The sequence below is a fragment of the Microtus ochrogaster genome, chromosome 16 (genome assembly GCF_000317375.1).
Source record: "Microtus ochrogaster isolate Prairie Vole_2 chromosome 16, MicOch1.0, whole genome shotgun sequence".
Classification (NCBI taxonomy): domain Eukaryota; kingdom Metazoa; phylum Chordata; class Mammalia; order Rodentia; family Cricetidae; genus Microtus; species Microtus ochrogaster.
Genome location: NC_022018.1, coordinates 52866294 through 52893393, shown reverse-complemented (window position 1 = coordinate 52893393; position 27100 = coordinate 52866294). Strand labels below are relative to the sequence as shown.

Genomic DNA, 27100 nt, shown 5'->3' with positions numbered 1-27100 from the left:
TACAGTATTATATTGACAAATGAATCCCCCTTGTCTCTAGATCTATTTATTCCCAGGTTTCAAGCAAGACTTTAGCCAGCACAGGTTTCCATGCCTCTGACCCGCTGCTTCCTCAACAGGAAATGCAGGTTGCTCATGGGTATGAGTCCTGTAACAGAGCAGTGAGTTCCGGCCACCTTGCTGCTGGTCTTCATACTGACTGATGTGGGCAACCCTGGAGGCACATCCTGTATCCGGAGAATGGAGCCCAGCTTGTTTCTGGCCCCCACCCCCAGTGCCCTCCAACAGGACGGCGGTATGAGGTCCCAGACTCACTGGACACACTGGAAGCAGTCACCTGGCGCAGGAGTAAAAGCAATCACAGAGAGCAAACATGTGCTTCATTTTTTTTTATTATTATTCTTTATTGGTCCTACCAATGTGACTCTTTACCCAGGCCCACTTTTCCTATGTGCGCTGGCTGTGGAGACGTTCCTGCCACACAACTGCTAGTTTCTCCCTCCTATGCCTTTTCCTCACTTAGCCTCATTTTCTCAGAAACTGAAGGCATCTGCTTATTATTATTTGCTTTGGGTCTGTGTAAAGGTTCCTTGGCAGGAGAACATGCATATGACTTTTAAAATAAAGACCAACATTCTGACACTAAGGTAACACACAGAAAAAATACAGTACTTAGACATCATTGCAAATAAATACCCCATACAGATGATGTTATCTCAAATGTAACAATATTTGTATGAATCAACACTGTAACAGAAGGCAAAGAGTCCCAACAACTAGGAATAAGAAATGCTCATTCCAGGAAACAGAATTCTTCAGTTCCTAACAATTTATATTATTATAATTTGTCCCTTTTTTTGGAGGCCAGAGGACAATTTCTCTTCCTCCACTAGTACCAATTTGACCACACCCTGAATCTCACTTAGCAAGCAGTTTGCTAAGGAGTTTAGTGACTTCTGTTTCCTGAAATTAACAGTGATTAGTTACACCAAGCAAGAGAAGCTAGAATGTCTTGTTTTCACATTTGCAAAGAATACTATGGCTAACCCTCTTCCCTACTCACAGGCCGACTGCGCCGGCTCTCCTGACGCCCTCAGCCCTTCACAAACGTGATGTTTGCACAGCTTGCTTAGCTTGTCCCATGAAGTCCATTTGGTTCCCAAAGCACACTCCAGGTTTTCTGTTTGTTTTGTTTCTAAGCCCCTGAATTTGCATGTGAAGAATTACTGACTAACAGAATTTTGCACAATCACTGTTCTCTTTCCCTCAATGCAGATGCCCAGGTACGAAGTAAGCCAGATACTCCCTCCTACCTGTTGGTCCACACTGGCCTTCAGCATTCCCAACTAGCTCTCCGCTGCCCATTGTAGAGAACTTCCTTGGCTGGGACACCTCCCGTAACTGATGAAGGCACTACTGGCAATGGTTACTAACAAAAAGGTGTTGAAATAGAACACCCTAAAAATCGACAACTGTAGAATTTTCTAAGTGTACCACAATTTGGCACAACAACCAGAATAACAAAACAATTCCAATTTGGAATTTCACTGGTGCAGTTGTATAAAATTCTGTTAGTCAGTCATGCTTCACAATGTCCTAAAACCCAGAAAATTCTGGAATTTGTAGGTAATACTACTCATTCAATAATTTATGCTTTCAAGTGCCTATTACTGTTTTAACCAGAGCAAAGGTCAAGTTTTCTTCTTGTTACGTTGAACTATTCCTAAGAATAATAATAATACAATATGAAAAACCCCAGAATTGGAATACCCTGGATTTCTTAATGAACATGGCATTTAAAATCTGTAACTTCAAACATGAACCACAATGCCGTGTCCTCTACAGGCTGTTGAACCACAGCGTGGATACACTAGCCAGCTCCTTGCCGGGTCGAAGCCTCACCTGCAGTCCAGCTACACACTATGGAGCACAGCTCTGCCTCGTGTCGACACCAGATCAACACGCCTGAGCTAGGACGGACAGCTACAGGACCACGAGCACAGACCACGGCATCGGAGACCATCTCTACGCAAGGAATTAAGGAAGCAAATATAATATCAAAATATCAAAAGTGCACAGGTTGATCGGATAAAAAAGGAGCATGTGTAATAAGGAGCCCCCCATGGCAGGCTGTCCAGCAGGCCCCTAGAGAGCCTGACCGTGGTTGTGGAAGCAGGTTCTTCGGCCGTACACAGGCCTTTCCAAGCAGCAGCTCACAGCATTCTCAACAGTAAAGCTTTTTTTTTTTTCCTTAAAACTCCCATTAAAAACTTGGGGAATGCTATTTGAAAAGAATTACAGTGGCATATCCAAACATCTCTAAGTGGACTTTAGGCTGCCCTTCCTTCCTCTGCATAGGCCATGGGAGGGGAGAGGGGAGGGGGCTGCAGTGTGACAGGGCCGGTGGCCACATCCTCCCAGCAGCTACTCTACAGCTGAAAACAGGAGAAAATAAGACAGCATTAGAAACCAGTCACTTGCCACTTCCATACCACTTAACGCTAAAGCTCTTGTTCTGGGAGTGAGCGAGCAAATTAGTTGGCAGGAGGCCTGCGTGTGTGTTAGGGGATGGGGCTCCAAGTGCCTGCAAAGCCCCAGACGATGGAAGGGAAGCTGTGTCCTGGCCCAAAGAAAAGGAAAGGCAGAAGGTGGGTGGGCATGCGGGCAGCCATTCCCAGGACGGACATGCAAGGGACACATGTGGCCTATTCTACCCTCAGTGCACGACTGTGTGGTGCCTAGAATCTGAAGGAGACTGGAACAACCTAGGCACCACACAGAGAGAAGAAAGAGAAAGCTGTTTGAGAGACCATAGGGTCCCATGCTGGGGACCAATGTTGTGTTCCACAGGTGAAATGCTGTGTCCCAAACTGTGAAAGACGCCTGTCCACAGGGTGACAGGCTAGCAGCTGTCACAGAGATGGAAGTCTGGGAGAGAAATACTGAGCAGAGTCCTGCTTCACAGCACACTAAAGCAAACGCTTGATGCCACAGTTCTGCACTGACAGAGCCTCTGGAAAAGGAGCCCCAAATTGCACTGAGAACCACATGACTCTTACCAGCCGGTCCTGAGCACAGCTCCGGGCCCACAGGAAGTCCTTCCAGCACACAGCTGGGCTCTGCTGTGCCAGTGCAACCTGGCAGAGCTCACCAGCACTTCTCCAAACACTGCTTCTTTGGGTCTGACAACTTCCAGGAAAAGACCCGAGCATGGGCTATGGGTCTTCAGGTACCAAAGAACAGGCTGCACCAAGGACCAGGGTCTGGCCAGGCACTTGGAACACTTTTTCATTAAAAAAAGAAAACCTAGGACCTCAGGCCCTGCCAATTTGTCACCTCACGGGGCAGAGCAGCATGCGGATCTCAGAGATGAGACCCTAAGCAGCCAAGCTCTGTCCTCCTGGGCAATGGTTATTTGTGTCTGAAGTGTGAGGGTCTCGTGCAGCCTCTGGGGTCAATTCCCCCTGGGGACTGGAGGAAGTTCTGCGCTTCTGTCCTGAATATGGTTCGCAGTGAGATGCTGCAGGAAACACAGGGAACTCTTTCCATGAGACCATGCTGGCCACAGAGAGCTGACCCGGGCTGCTCCTACCACAGAGGCTCGAGTCTCATAGAACTGCTCTCAAGCGCTGACATTAGAAACATGCAAGGAACATGCAAGTTTCAACTCGGGTTCTGCCCATGGCCCAGGGAAGAACTCTACCTAGGGTTCTCCTAACGGTGCCTGGGGACCCTGGAAAACACTTCACCTCACTGTTCTACCAAAGGTGAGCAGCTCCACCCAGACCTCTGATACCACCACCCCAAAAGACAGCAACTGATACAGGATACCCTTGAGGGGGCTGCGGGCGAGAAGCAAAACAAAGCTCAAAGTGTCCTGGTGACAGATGTGTCCCAGTGCTGCCGCTCGCCTAGAATGCTGCCCTCCGTGCGTTAGTCACGTTAAGACCGGCCTAGCACTGCTGTCCCACTGCAACTGGGTTAGTTGAGGTGAAGCAGACGTTAGCGGTGTGCAGCGCCCCACAGCCCTAATCACAGTAAATGCTGTGCTTCTCGTTGCAGAACACCTGGTTGGCCAGCCCGGCGCCCTCCGCCCTCTCGCTGGCACAGGCACAGGTGTGACTTACGCTCGGGGTGGCTGGCTTGGCCTTGGGGGTGGCCTTGCTGCGGCCCCTGCGGGTCTGCTCGTGGTCCAGCTCCAGCAGCTCCAGCCGCTGGGTGAGTGCCAGTTTCTGCTGGATGGCCATGCGCAGCAGAGAGTTCAGGGTCTTCTTCTCATCTTCTGCGGCCGCCAGCTGCCGCTGCATCTCATCCAGCTGTGTGATGTACTCATCACATCTGTGGAAACAGCACAGCTGAAAGGCTCAGACAAGGAAAAGCAGGTCCCAAGCACCCCACTCCAGAGTGACTCTCAGATGGAGCTTGAGCCAGGGCTAGGGAGGCTTGTTTGGGTTTCTTTTAGCAAAGGCTCCTTCAGAATAAGGCCATGACCCAAACAGAGTAGCCCTTAACCCTACCTCCAGTTCTGTGTCACTGCGTTTGTTTCTTTTGTTATGTGTGTTTGGGAAGTGGGCAGAAGGAGTGCAGTGTACTGGCTAGTTTTTATGCCAACCTGACACCAGCTATAGTTATCTGGGAAGAGGGAACCTCAACTGAGAAAATGCCTTCACCATAATGGCCTGTGTGCAAGCCTGTGATGCATTTTCTTAATTAGTGATTGATGTGGGAAGGCCAAGTTCACCATGGGTGGTGCCATCCCTGGGCTGGTGGTCCTAGGAGCTTTAAGAAAGCAGGCTGAGAATGTCAGTAAGAGCTCTCCTCCACGGCCTCTGCCTCGAGTTCCTGTTCTAACTTCCCCAGATGATCAACTACAGACTATGAGATAAAATAAGCACTTTCCTCCCTGCTGTTTTATTACAGCAATAGAAACCCTCTCTAAACCAGGCGGAGAACACACCTTTAATCTCAACACTTGAGGAGACAGAGGCAGACAGTTCTGTGAGTTCAAGGACAGCCTGGTTTACATAGTGAGTTCTAGGCCATCCAGGGCTACATAGTGAGACCCTGTTTCCAAAAATAAATAAATAAATAAATTTGAAAAAAATAAAAAAAATTCTAAGCCCCAGTGGAGAAAACTTCCAGAGAAATCCTGGAACTCTTCTTGTCTTTGCTGCCCTGGCAGGGGCCTGCCGGGAGGGATGCTAAGACACTGGGAGCACCCAGGTAGAGGAAAGGTGCAGAACCCTGGCCCATCCTGTCATCCCAACTTAGACCACCTGGTGGCAGCACCTGACTCTGAAGGGTGATAGGCAGAGAGGCCTTCCAGCCCTAAGACTGTTCTTTCCCAGCCAGGAAGCCTAGACAACCCTTAAGGGGTTCCCAGGCCACAGAGATCCCTCATGGGAGAGGAAGGAAAGCTGCACACCTCCCAGGCCTAAAGCTCCCTTGGCCCTCCCCTGATAGAAAGGCGGGAAGTGGATGGCAAATAGCTGAGTTGAAACCCCTGACAGTCCTGTCCTAGGAAGAGGAGCTAACAAACTAGTCTGGGCCTTCGTCACCACTGGAACAAAGTTGGAACCAAGAGTGCTATCCCCCTATCCCCAAAGCTCACTCCTCTAGGCCCTTTGCTTCTAAGTCTCCTATGCTCAAAGCAACACAAATTGAGCATTCAGGTTCATTAACAGTGAACCTGAGCCAAAGTTTCTGGGGGCCAGAGGAACAGGGAAACAGATGCCTACCTCTGCTGAACGTCTGCCTAAGTGGTATCTACCAGGCCTGGCCCAGACTTGGGCACCTGCCTACATGATGCACAGAAGGCTGAGGTGCAGCCAGCCGAGGACCCTGGTGGTGCACAGTCTTTCCATCTCCTTGCTTTCCCTTGTTACCAACTTGAGCCAGGCAAGGACGGCAGCCCCGCATATGTGATGGCCTGGGCCAGGGGCTGTAATTACCAAACCCTGAGCTGTATGAGGTGCCTGATGGTGCTAGAGCCTGAACCAGCAGGCCTACAGGCTTCAGGAAGAAGACTGAAACCTGTGAGTAAGGGCAACAGGTAGCTCCAGCAGGGGAGAAGCTGCAGGAGAGAGAAGCCCACTAGTGGTGGAGTACCTGGTGGCAAACATGGCACGCAGGGAGGAGAAGGTGGCTGCATCTTCCTTGAGGGCCTTGAGCTCGTTCCGTAGCTTCATCATGGTCTCGGTCACCATGGCCTTCTCATTCTCATACTTGCTCTTCAGGTTGGCAAGGGCCACCTCAGCTGTCTGGGGACAAAGAGGTATAAGGTGGTAGGTGGGGTGAAGCTGCTCAAGGGAAGTTCTGAGCTTACAATGGGAACCCTGGGTCCATGGTGGGGCTGCTGCCCGTGAAAAATTTTCTGCATGTAGAGAATTCTCGTATGCAGTCTTGGGGACAAAATGATAGCCATGCTTACTGGGGGTCCTACCCTCTGATTCTAATTAGCAGGGAAGAATGATGAACCCAAGAGCCTGTCCTGGAGAAGTTACAAAGTCCTGCACCATGCCCCTTGGGGCTGGGCCATCACCTTGTTCCTTCAGCATCAGAAACTCTGTAAGGTGGTCAGGAGCAGCTCTGATTAGAGAGCCCTCTAATGCCAACAGTCACTCCACCTTGTCTGGGAGCTCTGAGGAAGGGGACAGCAGGAGACTAAACACAATGGCACAGGCCTGTGGGCCCTGCAACAAGTGGAGGAGGCAGCCTCCCAGTGGGCTCTGGTGCTCCACCTGATGTGGGAGTCCTCCCTGTGTGCTGTGATTACCATTAATGAATAAAGAAACTGCCTTGGCCTGCTGATAGGGCAGAACTTAGGTAGGCAGGGAAAACTGGACTGAACGCTGGGAGAAGAAGGCAGAGTCAGAGGGACGCCATGGAGCTGCCACCAGAGTAAGACATACCAAAACTTTACTGGTAAGCCACTGCCATGTGGCAATACATAGATTAATAGAGATGGATTAAATTAATATGTAAGAATTAGCCAATAAGAAGCTAGAGCTAATGGGCCAAGCAATGTTTTAATTAATACAGTTTCTCTGTGGTTATTTCAGTTCTGGGCGGCTGGGACGAACAAGTGGCCTGCTACTACACCCACCCACTTTATCTCACCTGCTTGTTGGCCTTGAGCACTGTGCGAAGAGTGGTGATCTGCTCCCGTTTGGTACTCAGCAGTGACTTCAGCTTGAGGATCTCCTCCATGAGGGCCTCCTTGTCCTTGTCCACAGCAGGGCCCAGTTCCTGTGAGGCAATTCGCTGCCGGGACAACTCGGTTGTACGGTCTACTGCTGCCTGTAGGTGCTTGATCTGGTCTCGGATGATGGCAATCAGATTGTAGATGTTCATAGGTTCCCGGCGGGGGTCACTCAATGGCGATGGCAGAGAAGAGCTGGGTGAGGGGCTGCTGTCTCCAGTCCCATCCGCTCGGCCCACCTCTGTGGCCAACAGCCCCTTGGGCAAAAGGACAGGCGAACGACGCCCGCGACCCTCAGGGCTGGTACGGCCAGCTTTGCCCTGGCCTTCGCGGTAGTAATCCAGCATGACACGGTTCGGCGTCTCGTTGTTGCACATACACACATGGTGGTAGAGGTTGGCCAGCTCCTCACTGAAGGTTACCAGCTCATCCTGAGCCACATTCAGGCTGCCCTGGGTCTCACCAGCCACATCGCTCACCTTCTTCAGCTCCTTCTCCAGATGGGCCAATAGCTCTCGGTCCTGATGGTTAGCCTTTTCTAGCAGAGAGACCTTCTCTGTGAGTGCCTGGCCCTCAGCCTCATAGCGGCCCTTCTCTTCAGCGTGTTGGGCCTCGCGAGCTTCGTGTGTACTGCGCAATGCCTTGAGCTGCTCCCGGAGTTCACCAGCCTCAGCCACAGCCACATGGTACTTGCAGGCCAGGATCTCAGGCCCATTGATGTCCACCTCATAGTAGTCACCATCTTCATGGCTATCACGGTCCTTCTCATTATCCAGGGAAGTCTGCCGCTCCTTGCCAGCCTGAAGGCGCCGCAGGGCACTAAGGTTCTCTGTGAGACGATTCACCTTCTCATGTTGCTCAGAGAGGGCCCCCCGAGCCTGCTCCAGCTGCTTCTGTGTGTCCTGCAGTGTTGCCAGTAGGCCCACCTTCTCCCGCTCCATCTGCAAAGGTAGACATGGCAGGAAAGAGGGTCAACAGGCTTAAAGGACTCCAGGATGGCTCAGCCAGATCTCAGGCTATGCCACATCCATGGTCATGCCACTACTGACAGCAGACTGGACAGAATTCACCACAAAGACCAAATAAGTGATTTCTCATAAAGGTTCACTCTATATGTGCTGGAGAGAAGCAGGGCTTCAAATGTGCAACTCCAGGGCAAACTGGCAGGATCCCTAGTGTCCCAGCTCTCACCACTTTCCTTTCTTGGGTTGTGGGGAACACACTGTAAACTTTCAAATGTGCCAGTATATGGCTCTGCTGAGATTCTACTTTGTGGCCTGTGGGTAGGAGTTACACGAAGAGCCATGTCACCCCACCCAGACATGATATGGGTAGCAAAGGGAGCAACATGGGCACCATGGTACTAAACTTTACACAATAATCAGGAACCTACTTCTCTGGGACAGAGTTTCATCTGTGGTAAAGATACAGGATTTAAAGCCAGCATGAGTAAATTAAAGGCAGCCACATGTCACAAAAGCACTGCTTACACAGAACACGCAGTCCTGCCAGCACTGCAGAAGGCATGGGGACAGAGAAGGATGGACATGAGGCCTGCCTATTCACCTGCACCAGCTGCTGCTTCAGCTTCTGGATCTCAGATATGTGGAGCTCACTGAGCAGGTCAGAAACGAGGCTTGGAGAGGGTGGAGCCAGACCATCCTTCCTAGGTGTGGATGTCTTATTGTCCAGCGAGGATTTGACCAAGCCACTATGCTCAAAGCCATTGACCAGGGCTTCAGCATCATTGTTGGGCTCAGCAGTGATGGCATCATCGCTGAACTTGAGGCCATCTAAGGAGACCTGCAGGTGGCTGGTGTAGAAGGAGTCATTGATGCTCATGTAGTGTGACAGCTCCTTGCGCAGGTTGTTCTTCTGCTCCCGCTCTGTCTTGAGCGTCTCCAGAGCCTCCTCCAACTGCCGTTCAGAGATCTCCTTAAGCCGGATGGCATCCTCCAGTTGGCTGTTGAGGTACTCGGTCTCCTCCTCCAGGCGCTTGATTTCATGCTTGAGGCCCTCAAATTCCACCTAGGGAATACAAATACTCCAGTGTCAAGGGATGTGGTGGCTCCACTCAGGATGAAAAATCAGGACAGTGCTATAAGACCACCCCCCAACCACAAAGGACAAAGAGACCCACAGAATGAAATGCCACCCTGTAGGAGAGGGCAGTGGCCACAGCCAAGGCCACCTCCCACATCAGGTGACACAGACGCCATTCTACTTCTGAAAATTAGTACTAGTGTGCACTGATTTAAAATTCCATAAAATTACTCAGTTAACACTAACAGCTAAGCAAATCTCTCTCTTTTAAATGTGTGTGCATCTGCATGGTGCATGATGTGTGTGTGTGTGGGTGCAAATGCAACTGTGCAATGTGGAGATTCTCTCCTTCTATCTTTATGTGAGTTCTGGGAACTGGGCTCAGGTCATAAGGTTTGCATGGGAAACACTCTTACCCACTGAGCCACCTCACCAGCCCTAACCACATATTATTATTATTTAGGTTTTTCAAGACACGGTTTCTCTGTAGTTTTGGAACCTGTCCTGGAACTAGCTCTTGAAGATCAGGCTGGCCTCAAACTCACAGAGATCCACCTGCCTCTGCCTCCCAAGTGCTGGGATTAAAGGTGTGCCACCACCACCTGGCCCTAATCACATTATTTTAAAGCATGCCTTGTGGTGTGCTATGACCATTATTTTGAATCATATTTTAAAACAAAGGAACTGGATTTCCCCTCAAGGCTGAATGCCTCAGCACCAATTCCTCAGAATGCAAGCTTGGAGGAGCTGGAAGAGAGTGGGAAGGCATAACTGGCCTTATTAACATGACACAGTTTGAGTGAACAGAGTAGATGGGAGTTGATGCTTATGTGAGGCTCATATTAAAACATCTCTGTGATATTAAGGAAGCAATGAGGGACTCTCTGGGTTTGGGGGAGGAAGGGAAACCCTGTACAACACTCTAAGTGCACCCACATCCCAGTGCCCCAAGTGAGGGGGACGAACCTCAGAGTAGATGTAGCTCCACTGGGTGCAGGGTTTCCTTCAGCTTTGGCTTTTCTTCTGCTCAGAGCACTGTGGGCAGCAGTACCGATCAATGCCCAATGGCATCTCACGTTTATGAGCTACAGAATGGAGCCCTGCCCCTGTGGTTGCCCAGCACCAGACTCTATCCCCTGCCTGCTTTTGCAAACACAGAAGCTTCTACACAGGCACATGGGCTTCCTCCTGCAGGACATAAACACTGGGTCCACTGACGATGAGGCCTTAGCTATAAGATGATGTGGGTGATAGAGGGACTTTAATGAAAGCATCCATGGCATTTGGGGGTAAGGTCTGGGATTTCCTGAGAGAAAAGGCCCCGTTGGCTACAGCTTAGAGAATGGGAAGCGTGTTCAGGTACTGGGTGGTTCTTACCCTCACCCATTCGAGGGGACCTCCTAATCTTTGCCACAGGCAGAGGGGATGTCTCTCATCCCTACAACAGGCAGAATCATGGTAGTGTTCCTCCAGAAGTTTTAGTACACCCTCTTCATCTGAGTTCCCCCATACCTTGGTGATGTGGAACACTGTCCTCCGGACATGACATGGCCCTTGCTGTCTCGAAATCAGAGCAGCCATGATTACCCAGCTTGGAGACCCTCACAAGATCAGGCCTATAAACATTCTCTCATACATAGAAGGAAGGGGTAAAGCACTGTTAGACCCTCACCCAAGAGTCCAGCCATTCCCTTCCTCCTGTGTCCTGACCCCAGCGACACCTAATCCTCTTACAGCTATCTCAGAGGTTGCTAGAATAGACAGGAAGCAGAAGGTTAAATGAAAAAAAGAAGTCCATCTAGCAACTGCTGGAGGTTTCACCCACACTCCTGGTAATTCCTTGCCCAAGCTCCTATGAGTTCTCCTCACCCATGCCCCTGGAACCCCTCACCCATGCCTCTGGAACCCCTCACCCATGCCCCTGGAACCCCTCACCCATGCCTCTGGAACCCCTCACCCATGCCCCTGGAACCCCTCATCCATGCCCCTGGAACCCCTCACCCATGCCTCTGGAACCCCTCACTCACACCCCTGAAATCCCTTACCCACACCTTGGAACCCCTCACCCATGCTACTATGAGTTCTCCTCACCCATGCTCCTGTAAATAAGCTCACCATTGTCAATGGTTCACCAAAGTGGACTTTCTGGTGTGTTATCAGTACCCTATCTGTGCTAAACAGAAATTGACTCCCAGCAAGAATCATGCTACACTTGGCTTGAGAAATTGTTATAATAAAGTCACAGGCCTTGTTCTGTGCTCTGGGAGCACTAGGTGTTGTGAGCCATATTCCTGTGTCCACTGTGGAGGTACTACTGGCCCTGGCCTCAGATATGTGAACAAGACACAGGAAAGAAGATGGGTGGATGAAAGGACTGAGTGCCCAGGGTGACCCTAGGGTGGAGACTCGCCTGGTTCTGCCTGAGCACAGACACTTGTTTCTGCAGGCTGATGTTCTCCTCCTCCAGCTCTGAGTAGTCCTGAAGTAGACGGGCTTCCCGGAACTTGTACTCCTTGATGTCATCCCGCAGGCGGCCACGCTGGATCTCCACATTCTGGTTGATCTGCAGGGGCAGAGGAAAAAGCTGTGTTTCTATAGCTGGCTCTACCATGTGTGCTTCCAAGTGGCATACGGAGGCCCAGTACTACCAGGCATGTGTGAGCACTCTTGACAACAGTGTGGCTGCTTGGAGGGGAGAAGCCCAGGGCAGTGGGGTTGTGCAGAGCACAACCAGATCAGATCTGATGTGGACTGCATGGCGACCACTGCTGCTTGACAAAGTTCCAGCATTTCAACATCGCAGACCACACTTCTCCAGAATCTTTTTACTGTCATTTTTAATGATTCTCAATATTAATGGCTTTCCTATAGGGAAAATTTGTGTGGGCTTTGGTAAAGGATAAAAATGTGTACAATGGCCGGGCGGTGGTGGCGCACGCCTTTAATCCCAGCACTCGGGAGACAGACGCAGGCGGATCTCTGTGAGTTCGAGACCAGCCTGGTCTACAGAGCTAGTTCCAGGACAGGCTCCAAAGCCACAGAGAAACCCTGTCTCGAAAAAAAAAAATGGTACAATGTAAACAAAATACAAAAAAATTGTGTACAATCTAAACAAAATAATTCTTTAGGAAAAAAAAATCACTGCCACCGTGGAACCAGGAATTCCACTGTGACCTCCTAATCACATCAAGAACAGTAAAGTTAGAGATTTGCTAGACACACCTGATCCCAAGGATGAAATGCCTACAATTCAGATCCAGAGTCTAGGGCCATTAAAGGCAAGAGGTCTCCCATTTAATCCTATGTGCAACCACAGAGTATAAAAGGTGCAGTCTATTTTCTTTTTTTGTTTTGTTTTTCAAGACAGGTTTCTCTGTGTAGTTTTGGAGCCTGTCCTGAAACTTGCTCTGTAGACCATATAGGCCTCAAATTCACAGAGATCTGCCTGCCTTTGCCTACCAAGTACTGGGATTAAAGGCGTGTGTCACCACCTCCAGGCCGTAGTCTTTTTTCAATTAAATGCTGCTGGCAGCCATCCTGATTCACCTTCAGATCTTGTTCATCTCCTCCTTTCTCCACCCCCACCCCACACATCCTCTTTAGAACCTGAACACCACCACACCACTCCCCACCGAAGCAGGTCTCTGGCACAGATCCCTCCTACTTCTCTCAAGGGTGGAACTTCAGACAAGTGACTCAACCTGCTCTAACCCTGCTGAGCTCTGCAGACTCCAGGAACCGACCTACTTGGGGCAGTGAGGGAATGAAAAAATGACAAACGCAGAAACAGAAAGGCTGGCGTGGAGTGATCTGCACTCTGATGGAGAAGTCACAGCATCTTAAAAGCTCGGCATGTTTATTATACACGGCTGAAATGCTGAACTTCACATCTGAAGGAGGCGGGGTTAGCTAATCTAGGCAGGAGCAATCTGTGTAGGGCAGCAGTCTTATCCAGAGAGAAACATTTTCTGCACACACCACCAGCATTCACACTTGGACTAGAGGAAGAGTTTGCCATTCCTCTAAGCCTCACCCAAGGAAGGCTTTGCCAGTCTCGCGGATCTGAGTGAGGCGCTGGTGAATCTGACGTGGACGTGCCCATGTCAAACAATGCAAGAACTTCACTTACTAACACTGACCCTTTTTCTCCATCTGCAAGATGGGGTCATCTGACTGGTGAACTGCTAAGTGGGGCAGCACTGTGGCATATCTACAGATGTTCAAACAGTTAAACAGAGTGTCTGTACCAGAGAAATGAAACACATCCACACAGAACCCTGCACATCAGTGTTCCCAGTGTTCAAGGTGGATACAACCCAAGTATCCATTGGCCAGTGAATGGATAAACAAAACATGTTCTATCTATACAATGCAGTATTATTCAACCACATTAAAGAATGACGTCTTGACACTTGCTACAACACGAATGAAGCTTGAAGACATTCTGCTAAGTCAAAGAAGCCAGTCACAAGAGGCCATGCATTGTATGACTCATTTGTAAGAAAGGTCTAGAACAAGCAATCCACAGCCATAGAAAGCAGACTAGAGGGGCTAAAGAGGGGTGTGGGAGTAACTGAAAACAGGCTTCATTTTGGAATGATAAAATACTCTGAAATTAACTGAAAGACTGAAGTGTGTATTGGGGCAGAAGGCTTGCCTGGCACTGAATACAAGGCCCTGGGTTCGATCCCCAGCACCACAAAGAGAATAATAACTGTAGGATGGTCCATGTACCTACAGCTATGTAGATGCTGTCAATGCTGAGGGGACAATGCTTGTGTGGACCGGGCTGAGGCCTGGGCTTCTTACTTAGGGCACTGGAGCACATGCGTTGCTGGTCTGGGAGGCCATCTGAGCATTAGGAACAGGGATTGCAGGCGAGCATGAAGCACACTTTTAAGTGAGCTGTATAGGACGTATACCACTTAAATAAATCTGCTGAAAGTTGGTTACTGTCTCCAAGACAAGTATGAGGAGCTGGGAAAACTGTCACAGGGAAAGGATAGTGCAGGGCCAAGAGGAGAACAATAAAACCCCTCTGCACTCAACCTGCACTGCCCACACTACACAGGGGCGTAGGAGCCTCGTTCCTACACTTTCAGAGCCACACCATTCTTTGCTGTGGGTGCTATCCTGTATGCTGTAGGTTGTTTAGTGATTTCTTGACTTCTGCCCACCAATTGCAGCCCTCTCTTACCCTGTGACAAGTAAGACAACTTCACACCAATGTCCCCTGGGAGCAAAATCCCCTAACAACCCCTGCTTTCTGCTTCTAATCCCTGTTCCTAATGCTCAGATGGCCCGTCCAACCAACAACACACCTGTTCCAGAGCTCTGTCCTCTTAGCATCTACAGGAATTGCCCCATCACATTTCTGTGTTCATCTGAGGGGCATATGCCTTATAAAATGCCATGCAGGGAGATAAGCAATAATGTTGGATTAGTGAAATGAAATATCTTAAAAAATGGAGAGATGGAGAACACAACAGAAAGTGGAAGAGAGTCACACAGCAAGCACTACTGACAAATTTAGCACTTAAAACTAAGACTAAGTTCACAATCTATGAATATAGACACAGCCCCCTCATTAAGTGACTGAAAGAGGCAACAGAACTGACACCAGAAGAAACAGATAACACAGGAAGAGAAAGAGAAGACCAAAAGATGACAGAGCATCACAAGAGCAGAGATGGTGAGGGCAATACATGCTGAGAGGAGAGAAACAGCCCCTAGCACAGCTACAAAGAAGGTAGGAGGTAGGACCACAAACAGACCTCTAGAAAGCCTGGGGCTCTATGCAGATGGAAACACACCCAGGCTCTTTTCACCCCACCTAAAGCACAAAGGGTATGAGAGTAACTACTAATGTTCTCTTTCTGCCAGAAATGACCCCAATTCCTGCTCTCTCTCAGCCAACTCAAAAGTGCTCGCTATGCAGAAAGTACTCCAGCATGTACAAAGAGAGACCATGTGGACAAAGCCCTCAGGTAGACTGGTAACTGAGGGTAAGGGCTGAGTCTCCCCAGTATCCTAGGGCTATTCAGCAGAAATCAGAGACCTAGAAGGCAGGGGTTAAGAGACACATTGGTAGTTTCCACATGGCTAGAATGGAGAATGCAGCTTATACAATTGGAGATGGATGCAGAAGGCCAGGATGAAGCCTGAGAGAACCAGGCCCAGAGCCATACAAGGAGTGCTATGACCCTACAACAGTACCCGTATGTTCTGTGAGTCCTTAGTGCCGCACTATAAACCTGGCCCTCACAAGACTCTCTAGGAGTTCTGTTCTTACGCCACTGCTAGGACCAGAATCCTGGGTACTAGCCAAGAAGTGTTTCCCTTTGGTGGAGTGTATGGGCCTGCATGGGCCTGTGAATGAGTGTCCTTGTGGAAAGACAAGCACAGAGAAATGTGCAGACACATAAGTCACATGCTGCAAGGTAACATCACGTGACAGGTTAACTGCCCCTTCTCTGCTGACAGAGCAGGAATCAAACACATACACTATCTTTCTAGGGAGATGGCTTCCAACCTCAGCTGCCAGGCTTACCAGAGAGGTTCAGCTGGCCTGCTGTCTGGCACCTCCACCCATCTCATGCCCAACTTCTGAGAGCTCCAGCAGGCTCCAACTAGCCACAAGGGTTTAGTTTTCCCTCAGAAAAGTACTTCCTCCCAGGCTGAGTGTCTGCTGTCAGGGTACAGACTCTGCTCTATGCAGATGACCAGCCTACATGGAAACAGTGGGCATATGGGCTCGGGGCCAACCATTTAAGATCCTAGCCACCAGCTCTCCTTCACCTGGATCCCCTGACCAGCAAGAAGTGTGTGACAACTGCCTGCTTCAAGAGGCCACTGTGTTGGGGGACTGTCAGTTCTTTTTGCTGGCCTCTTGAGCTCCCAACCCTTTCCATACAGGGCTTGTCCATTTATCACCTAGAGGAGAACTCTTATCTTTTATTGGGACTAGTGGGCCTTAAGTTATCCATCTGAGAAACAGTGTCATGTCTGCAACAAGCCTTTTCTCAAGTGATCATCTACCTTCTAGGAATAATGTCAGCAAGAAAAAACCTAACCAAACTGCCCACTGCTGGTCCTACATGCAGCACAACAACCACAAGTTAAATCTCCAGAGATGCTTTTCCCCAGCAACCTCAGTGTCTTCATGTCTGACAGAATACCAAGAGTCATTAGGATGACTGGGTCCAAGACATTAGAACTATCTGACAGGGACAAAATTGTTTGGTACTGTAAAGTTAACACTGGCTTTAGCCCTCTCTTAGACAACAGACTTGGACAAAGCCTTGTCTTCAGTCTCTGAGACCCTGGGTAGGAGACACCCGGTCCCTTCACTGCACATCCTCCAAGCTCTCTGGGCCCCGTTCCAGCTATGGAAGCCGACCCTCCGGAGTAGATGTTCTCTCAGGGAAGTCAGCAGAGCACAGGTCATCAACTGTGCTGTAGTCAGGGCCCTGGAGGGAACTGCATCCCAAGCAGGAAGTCACAGGAGAGGAAAAACAGGAGTTGCTATTAGGGACAGAGGTAGTAGGATAGAGGTCATAAGGAATCACCAAATGCCAGCAAAACCAAATCTAACCCATAGGGGCCAATGCTGGGCAATGAGGGGACCATTATGCTAAGCTAGGAGCAACAGCAGAGGAGAGACCAATGCTAAAAGTGGGTGGAGACAGTTGTGAGAACAGAACCTCTACCCCAGACAGGTGTGCGGGTGAAGGCTGAAGGGCAGCCTATGACTTGGCTGCAGAGGGCCTCCACAGACCTGTGGACAGAGAAAGGGACACTCAAAAAAAAAAAAAAAAAAAAAGGCGGCTAAGGGGTGTGTAGGGAGACTCAGGATTTCCTCCTAAATCATAAACAGGAACAACAGGAATCTCTCCCCCACCCCAGACCTGCCTGTCTTCAATTCACTGAGCTCATTTCCGGCCCAGGACAGTCATCCAGCCTTCTTGGCTGCCTAGGGGCTGAATGTGAGAGAAAGCCCTGCACTGGCCTTTCAGGAAGGAGGGGTAGACAGACAGATTGTCACCAGAGCTGCTTCTCTTCCTCAGTGACAGCCCCTCCTCCACTCTCACCAGAGCCGTATTTGTGGGAGGAAATGAGATCATGCACTGGGCTCCAGAAGTAGAGGCTGCCTTCCCCCAAGCCCTTATTCAGACTGAGTTCCTCAAGACCTCAGAGACCCCACACCCGAGGAAGTGACTGCTCCCTGCTATTGATGGCCCTAGGGTCAGAGTCCCTGGGCCTACTGTGCACAGCCCTAACCTCAGCACACGCTGATGACCTGTGCTCTGCTGACTTCCCTGAGAGAACATCTACTCCGGAGGGTCGGCTTCCATAGCTGGAACGGGGCCCAGAGAGCTTGGAGGATGTGCAGTGAAAGGACCGGGTGTCTCCTACCCAGGGTCTCAGAGACTGAAGACAAGGCTTTGTCTGGTCTCTAGTCCAAGTGAGGGCTAAGCCTGTAGAAAGATCTTGAGGTTAACCCCCAAGACCATGGACCTCGACCAGGACTGTAGCTCACATGGAGACTTTTAGCGATGGGTCCTCAACCAGCTCAGAGTGCCACAGACTCCCTATGGCTCTTGGCTGATCTCTGTCCCTATGACACCAAATCACAAGCTGGGTCATTCATCGTTCAAGCTGCAGTGCTCTACTTTGATATTCCTGCTGGTCAGGGCCTGCTCAGGGTCCGCATGACAGCAGTGAGATGGGCATAGCTCAGGCACAGAACTGTTGGAGACCACAGGAGCAAGATGTAGCCACACAGCCCACTGTCACAGTGACAGGCGTCACTCCCCGCCACTCACCTCTTTTAGCTCCTGGGCCACGGACGTGAGGCGCTCATTCTCAGACTGAGTGTTGGTGAGGACATTGCGCAGCTGCTTCAGCTCTGTCTGCAGCTCCAGCACCTTCCGCACATAGTACTGCTCCTTGGAGGCTGACTCCTGGATCAGGCTCTCCTCCCGGCTCTCACCATCAGCAGCCACCTTCTTGTGGTTTGTGTGTGCCTGGCCAAATGCCTGCACGGAGAGAAAAGACATTCATGAGACAGGTGTCCTGGGGCCACAAAGCAATGGATACCCAAGATCACAAGAAACACAAAGGCCTTGACCTGTGCAGCAGTTCTGTGTTGTCACTGAGAGGCACATGGCAGGCACATGTTTCACCACAGTGGAACCAAACTAGTCTTCGGAGCACCATTATGTGGAAGGACAGAAAGGAAAACGAAGAATACAGGGCCACAAACATAGATGGAACTTCCCACAGAAGGGACAAAGTCTGAGGCCTGGTAATGTATACCAGCTGCAAAGTTCCCAGGACCAGGAAATAAGTGGTTTAGATTGTGGGCCTGGACAAGCTAATGGGAAACAACCCTAGAGCAGCACACCCAACATACATTCCAGGTTTACAAAATCGTGCCAGCCATTACACGCAAAGGGTGAGGAGCCGCCCCATCCTCTACCCGATGTCAAATCATCCTTCGCTTCTTCTGGGACAAACCAGGGCTGGGCAACCAGAGTTCCTAGTCCTAAGAACAGGGCACAGTAACAACTAGCTAGAGTGGCCACCTCAGGTGCATAGGCCCAGAGATGCGTGTACCTGCATGTTTCAGACACTGGTGTCAGGCCCTAGGACTCGGGAAGAAAACCTACCAAGTGAGAGCAACAAGTACTGGCCTTACCCACACCACCAGGTCAGTCACCCACTGAGGCCAGCAGCTGTGCGGAATCCATACCCTACCTAGCCTGGCCCAGCCTGGCCTCTGTTACAGTCCACTGAGGGACTATGCGTCTACTCTGCCTTCCTTTCCTGACTCTTCCTAGGACCCGTGGCTCATGGCAAGAACGTTAGAGAAGAGTTACTGAAGAACAATAAAATGACGGTTTTCAGTCATTTTAAAAGAAAAAAGAACTATTTTCTTTCATTTCTTACTTCACAAGTCTAGGAACTCAATCCAAGAAAACAATGAGCAAAACATACAAAGCCACATTGTACATGGAAGCTACTATGTTGAGCAGTTTCTAATATTAACATATAAAAATGCAGAAAGCAATTAATTTTCACCCTGATAGAGAACTGGCAGATTGGAGCAGGGTCTAATCTGAAGTATATGCTGTGTCCAAGATACTGTAGGAAGGCCTCACAATGGGCCAGGGGACACACAGCCCAGTAAACCAGGGCTGGCACTGACGTGTGTATGGAGGGGTAGCCTGGGGCTCACAGTGTAACACTCCTGCAGTAGACTGTGGATTCCCTCTCAAGGTAGCCAAGCCTTACCCATATGCTCTCGGTCCTCCAATACAGCATCCATTCTACACAAATCAAAGTAGCTCAACTTTGTGGTTTCTAGTCTGTTTGCCTCTACCCTGATCCTAGGAAAGGATCAAGCCACACACTGCTACCTACATAGCACCTGACCCATGCTGCCTGTCCACCAAGGGAACCAAACACCAAGTCGGCCCCCAACTTGAGGCTCTGGGACTGAACTGAAGAGTCCAGCTCCTGTGGCTGCCTGGTATACACTTGTCAACTTGGGAGCTGAGGCAAGGAGTTTTCCCCAAAGTGTGATGGCTAAGCACTATGATACAATATTCAAGCCCAGGCCTGCCAACCTGGGCTCCAACTTTTCCTCCACCCAAGCTACCAGCCTAGGGCACAGGAGCAGCCCTGTGATGGAGACATCTACCTTCAGCTGAGAAGACACACTGCCACAGGGACAGGCATGAGGAGAAAATGTCTGGGGCCTGGCAGAATCAGCCTGGATTACACGCTGATTAGCATAGCAGAACGAAGCGTAAAGACAGACCATGAAAGGATTAATCCATTTCCAAGCCACTACATCCTAGAACAAAGCTCAGAACATATTAAGGGAAACAAATACATCCAGATGCCAACAGGTGAGCTCCACAGTGAAGACCTAATGAAGAAAGGATCAGTAGACAGCACACAGCCCTGAGTGGCCCAGAAGAGTGGAGAAGCCGAGAGTCAAGTACCAGAACCAAATCCTCAACTCAAGAGCAAAGAACAAACAGAAGACATAAAAGATGCCAACAACCTTCTGGAGAAGACAGGGTCAACAGCAAACACACTGTGCATCTGAAGGATTAACCAGCTCTAAAAGGCAGCCAAAGGAAGAGCCTAAAAGAAACAAACCAACAAATAAGAAAGCATAGCCTAACAAACCCGAGAGAGCAACTGTTTCAAGGAGCGTATCTATCAACTCACAATGCCAAAGGTCCAGCAGCTTTTGGTAGAAAACTGACCAGTTCATTCTAAAACTCACACAGCAATTCAAAGGACCTAGAAAGGACTAAATGACTTTGAAAGAGCAGGACTATCCCCACCTGCTCCCATGACCCAAAGGCACTTCACTGCATAAACAGAGACAGATCAGCTGACTTGACCAAGCTTTATGTGCGCGCGCTCTCTCTCTCTCTCTCTCTCTCTCTCTCTCTCTCTCTCTCATACACACACACACACACCAACTCCGGGGGGGGGGGGGGAAGAAGATGGAACAGTATGTGCAATGATCCCATCTTGGGAAAAAGAACACCCACATGGGGCTGGGGAGATGGCTCAGTGGGTACAATACTGGTCATGTAATAATACAGACATGAGTTTGAATTGCTCAAAGCTACATAAAGGCCAGATGTGGCAGTGTATCCATCTGTAATCCCAGCTTTCCATTATTTTAAAGTACAGGGCCTTGAGAGATGGCTCAGTAAGTAAAAGCATTTGCCATTCAAGTCTGCTAACCTGAGTCCAGTCCCCAGAATCCACATAAAGGTGGAAGGAGAAAGTCAGTTCTACAAAGTTGAACACACAAATACAATAGATTTAACAATTTTAAATAAATATGGTACATCCATATAATGAAGTTACTACTCCCAATAAAAAAGAATTGATACATCAACAAAGATATACCTCAAAATCACTCAGAGAAAAAAGATAGACTGTCCAATTCCCTTTATGTAAAGGTCTAGAAGTGCAAACCAACAGAGGTTCAGTGGTCGGGTGGAGGACTACAGAGGACACAGGACAAATTCATTACCTTGATTCTGCTGATGGTCTCATGAACATATGCTCACATGAAAATTTATACTGAATACCCTAACATGCATGAAGCTCACTAAAGTTGCCTAAGGAAACAGCAGGGTTGTTTCTGAAGTGCTGCCCCTCACCTGGAGAGTGTGAACCTACCAGACATAGCCCATCCCTGTAGCCACCATCTCCAGCTGGGAGGATGAGGGTTAGAGAGGTGGCTGTGTCTGTCTTATCGCATTGCTTTTGACCCTTTCAGACCATACTGAATCCAATCTTAGGCAACCTTTCAAATCCACTCAAATCCTGCTGCACCCAGAATCATCCTCCCATCCTATTGGTTGTGCAGGGTCCCTTCCATCCTTCCTGGAGGAAATGCTTCCTGGAAAGGAGTTCCTGTCTGACCTGAAGACTGGTGGGGAACAGCCATTGATGTTTTGTAGATTTCCTGCCTCATCTTGTGGACCTTCTTAGGAGAGAGCTTTTGTCTACCACCCTGGTGTCAGGATCCTCCCCTGGACCACAGGTACAGCTTCTAACCTGCCCCTTCTACAAACTTCCCCAGCTGCTCCAAGGAAGGAAGACAGGGAAATAGAAGATCAGCTCTTCTCCAGTCTTAACCACAGGATGGTGGATGATCTGTGCTATGAGGAGCAGCAGTGATGTTGCTTATGGGCTATTCAAGCAGATTCAGTTCTCAACACAGGCTCTTGGCCCACATCCTGCCTGCTGCTCTGAAGCTGTCCAGGTTCAGCAAGACCCAACAAGGCTGGGAGAGATGAAGCATGAAGTCATGGCTAGTCAGGTGCCTTTAAGAGAAACAACACAACCTATGTTTGCTTCTAACAGCAGCCCCCTGAGACGCTGGCTTCAAGGTCAGCCACACCCATGTAGCCATGGTGCAGTCATCTATGCCTACAAGAAACTGGGCCAATCATGACTTCAGCAGCAGGACCATCCTCAGAGATGCGACTTTACAGGATGCAGGACCCTAGTGGGCCTGTCAAATGTGGCTGGGATGGGAAAAGAGAAGCTCTGGGTAGAAGAAAAAAATTACAGCAGCCCTAGCAAATTTCCAAATTGAGCATAGTGGGAATAGTGGCCTCGGGTAAAGAAATAGCATGAGCTGTGATGGGGGTAGAGGGTAAGGAGGACAAAAGGCTTGGGCAGTTGAAACTATACCCATGGAAGGAGGTCAGGGCAAGTGCAGCAGCAAGGCACAGGCTGGGGTTTATGCCAGGGCTCAATGCCTGCTATCCTTGGAATCTGCCAGATGACTGCAGCCATAAAACAGGCATGCCCACTGAGTGGTAGTGGTGCACACCTTTAATTTCAGCACTTGGGAGGCAGAGACAGGTGGAACTCTGCTAGTTCCAGAACAGCCTGGTCTACAGAATGAGTTTCAGGACAGCCAAGGCTATACAAAGAAACTGTCTTGAAAAGCCAAACGAAAGAGACATGCCCTAAGCATTAGACTATTTCATGGTGCCATGGTGTAGGAGGGCCGCATAAGCAGCCACTCTGCACATAAAAACTGAGGCAAAATAGGTTGAAGCATTTTGCCACAGGTGCTTGGTCTGGTTACACTATGGGGTGGTATAACATTGATAGAGAACTGACAGGACAGGGCTTTGGAGTCACATCCAAGAAATGTGTCTTTATCCCTCCACTTCTGGAAACCAAGCAAGGGAGGACAGACTCTGGATGCATGTGGGAGCATCCAAGCCCACCTGTGCCCAGCGTCTTAGGAAAGGACAACTAACATCATATGCTGCTTAGTTGATCCACCTCTGAAATAGGACACAATAGTGCAGATGGGGGTCATGTTGAGAGTAGATTACAGTGTCCCTCAATTTCCTCACTGATAACTTGGGTTAATAATGTCTCCAGCCTGAGCTCGCTGCTGAGAAGATTTAGGGTCAATAATTGTCTCATTAGAGACTGAGCAGCCTCTCACCTCCCTGTGCCCCACCCAGTCCCCAATAACAGAGCCTTCAAACACAGCTTCAGGGAGTCATTCTCTGTTCTCGTCTCCCTCTTCTGGTGGCCCAGATGCAAGCATTATGTTTGACTCCAGACAGAGCAAGGGACTCATCTCTGGAACAGTGTCAGCATGCTGAGTGCTACCCTGGTCCCAACCCCAAGGATCTAGAATGAGGGCATGTAGGCCACCAGCCCTCAGAATGGGCCCTTGCCCACAACAGATAGATGCTCAAGTCCTGAACACAAAAAAAAAAAAAAGAGGTTGAGAGTCAGCATCAGAAGCAGCACAGATATGGCCTGGCAGACACTTCCTATGATTTTGAAATCAGGATCTCAGTGGCCCTAACTCCTGAAGGCTATCTAATAAGCTGGTCCCAATAAAGTTTTATTGCAACATCATGTTGTTTCTCCAGAAAGGGGTTTGCTGAGACCCAGTCTAGGCAGCAGTCCCATCCCCTCCCATGAGCAGAACACCTGCAAAGCTCCCTACTGTCACCTGGGGGGATGGTCCAACAACCCTGAACAACTCTCAAGTGTAAGTGTTCCTTCCCTTGATCTGTTGAAGAAAACCCAAGTTCACTCTGGCAAGGCTGCATCAATCCTGTGCCTGACAGAGAGTGGGAAACAAGCAGCTGGACAGAACTTAGGAGGGTAGAGAAAGGAAGTGAACCAAAGCACAAAAGGTAGGCCTTGGTGGGGTTAGGAGACCCAGCTCCCCATGCCAGTGCCTGGCATCAGACAAGCATCCCCATCCCTTCCTACTTAGCCATGTCTTACAGCCTTGTCCACAGACCAGCTGGGCAGAAGGCACTATTCCATTAGCACTTCCTGGCTGCAGAGGAGGAGAGTGAGCAGAGTGAGCAGGTATGTACACATCAGGAACTAGGCTGCCTGGGCCCATCTCCCATGAACTGACAGCCAGATTCAGTGGGGGCACTCCTTGCTGAAACTGAAAACTGGGCTACAAGACTAAGTTCCCAAGGCTGGGTGTGAAGAAGGCCAGGACTGCATTGAGAGAACATGGTACCAAGCCAGCGTTATCCACAACCAGCCCACTGACTAAAAGGATGCGATGAGGACTTGAAGACCAGTCCAGATCAGTGCCTACCCCACCCCTTTCTACCTTTCCACACGTTTGGCCAAGTCCTACAGATCCCACAAGGTTCCTACTCTAGAGTGAGCCAGAAGGGCTGCTTGGCTCCCTGCCAATGTCTACTGAAAGTTTCCTCACCTACAAAGGAAAGAAAGCCCCAACCACTTACCCGAGAGTAATGTGGACATCTCACAATGAGAGCTACTCTTCTGTACCAGCAGGACAGACTGACCCTTCAATCTGGAGAATTACATTGGGGGCCTGGGAACAGGTGTAAACAAGACTGAGCACAAACCCTCTGCCACCCTACACACTATCCATGGGGGTCTGGCTCCCTGGAGAAGGCCTACACCAACAAGCCAGGGAATGGGTATCCCAAAGAATTCTTCTCCCTAAACCAGTTTGATCATTTGATGCAGCAGGCATAAGACTTGCCAAACCAGGGGAGCCAGCCTCTGCAATCTAATGAGACAAGGCTTGTTCCAGGAAACAGACTCCACAACAAAGCCAGGAGCCTCCAATCCTTTGTCTGGGTTGATTCAGTACCGCCTACCCACAGACTGTAGGTTCCACACTTATTCCGAAAGGGACACCACGCCTGCATCAGGCTGGGCCTGGAATCCCAGGAATCCCTAAGCTGTACCAGCTGCCCATCCTGGCACGCCTGCTGGGAAGGGCTCTCCTACCACCTGCTGAAATGGAGATGCTATTTGGTTCCTGGCAAGGGCTGGGGAAGCAGAGAGGTTTGCTTCTCATCCGATCCCCACATCCTCCTCACCCTGAAGAGAATGGGGACGTGAGAATAGTCCCATCACAGCACCTCTCTGTCTAGGCTTGTTAGAAATGCCTAGAGGCTGGTACACGCATCCTGTCAATCTTTACCAGTGGCATTTAGTCATACTTACTGCATTCCTGGCCTCTGATGGGCACCAGTAGCATAAATACTGTGCAGTGTCAGGATCCCCAGGACCCAGCCATTCAAAAGACACTGACTGACTGGTGGATTCACCACCCATTCACATTTGTAAGCCACTAGGCTACCACAAAGGTAGCCAATGTCTTGAAGGCCTGGAAAAGAGCTGAGGTGGCTGGAAAGAAAAACATGGGCCTGGGAGGCACTGTTCAAATGGGTCTGAGAGCCTTGTTCCATCCTGGGCAGCTCATGAAAATGCTCAGTGTCCTGCATTACCAGGATTCCAGGACACCAAATGGCATCAAATCTTATTAAATTCAAGATGGTGCTCTGGATATTAAGCTGATATAAATGCAAGCTCAACACCATTCATTTAGAGATAAAGAACTTAAAGTATTAAGAGATTAAATCTATAATCAAAGTTTGATTAAACCTATGCAGCCTGGGAAAGGCTAGTACACAAATTAACAAGTAGGTAGAGGGATCAGTCAGGGACCTCCTCAATGACAATCAGGACTGTCAGAGACAGAAGTCTCCACAGCAGGACAGACACAATCTTCCCAAACAGAGCTGTGTGCAAGAAAAACTATCAGAAGGAACTGTAAATGATGTAAGAGTAATCTAAAATAGGAAGAAACTGCTAGCATGTCTGTGTGCCACAGAGAACAAAATGTATTTTTCATGTTTGTATTATAATCTAAAACTGTTCTGAAAAAAATGCAACAGAAAACTAAGCCAGCATATACCCAAACACACAAAAATTTAAAAAATAATCTCTTAATTACGTCTGTATCAAGAAAGAACTAAACAACAGGAAACAGAGTAAACAAAAATAGAAACATCTTATGAACACTCAGGATAGTCTAGCTGGACTACGCAAGGGAAAGGCAGCCACTAAAAATAAACATGAATGATAAAAAGAGCTGTTCCTTGACTCTAAACAAAGTAGCAAGCCAAAGCCTCCACACAGCAGAGATGGACACAGAAAACAAAAGGCAAAGCAACCATGTTAGTGTGTCTTTTTACCCAGTTACAACTACTAAGGCTGACAAATGTGCAGCTACCTCCCCAGACTGAGGAGCTGCACACTGACAGCTTGATTCCAGCAGACATGTGAGAGCAGAGCTCCCACATCCATGGCACCATCTCCCTTTCTTGGGCAAGCCACCGAGGAGAACTCGAACCCAGGAGTCCAGGATCAGAGTCCCTGGCTACTACCACATCCATTCAAATGGAGGCATTGACAGGATCTCAGCAAATCTTCCCTTCTGCTTAGAGACCAATCCTATGCTGATACAGAACTGAAAACTCAGCAAACCCAATAAACAGAACCTGTTTTATGAATTATTCAGTCATCAGAAGATCATGCCCGGAACTCAAATGTGAGATTAGCCAGTTCAGTTTTTAAAGTATGCATTCAGCATGTACTAAGAAACAAAACAGGCCAAGAAGCATAAGTAAACCACAATGTCAGGAGAAGAACTACCAACTGCCACACATAAACTAACTGTTGAAAGGAACTGAGAAAAGGAATCTCTCCAAAAACATGAGTTAAAAGTAAAATAAACAAATAAGAAATCTCCAAAGTAAATTGTTCAGTTAGGAACACAAATTTTAAAAAATTATACTTATAACCTTTACCTCAAAGAACATACTCCGCAGACATCAGTTTCAGTAAAAACGACACTTGTTCAAGGAGGATTATAAACAAGAAAGGCTAAATATTAGTAAAGTAATTTAATCTCTCAATGTCAGGCAAAATTCTTTTAATATGGGCACCACAGCTAGAGAATTTTTTTTTTTTTTT

General features: G+C 49.1%; 1 protein-coding gene across 2 annotated transcripts in view; it reads right to left on the bottom strand.

The window, feature by feature from the left end:
- Nucleotides 1-374: 374 nt before the first annotated feature.
- Nucleotides 375-27100, bottom strand: part of Bicd2 (BICD cargo adaptor 2) — a 49346-nt gene continuing 22620 nt past the window's right edge. Inside the window, exons 2-8 of one of the 2 annotated variants that reach the window (XM_026782987.1) lie at nt 18070-18282; nt 11655-11807; nt 8768-9229; nt 7120-8142; nt 6109-6260; nt 4128-4338; nt 375-2435 (exon numbers count right to left, since the gene is read on the bottom strand). In XM_026782987.1, coding sequence (XP_026638788.1) covers nt 2430-2435; nt 4128-4338; nt 6109-6260; nt 7120-8142; nt 8768-9229; nt 11655-11807; nt 18070-18282 — 2220 coding nt within the window. In that variant the 3' untranslated portion in view covers nt 375-2429. Of the gene's footprint in view, nt 4339-6108; nt 6261-7119; nt 8143-8767; nt 9230-11654; nt 11808-18069; nt 18283-27100 lie in introns of both variants that reach the window. The other variant, XM_005355164.3, reaches the window with a different exon arrangement.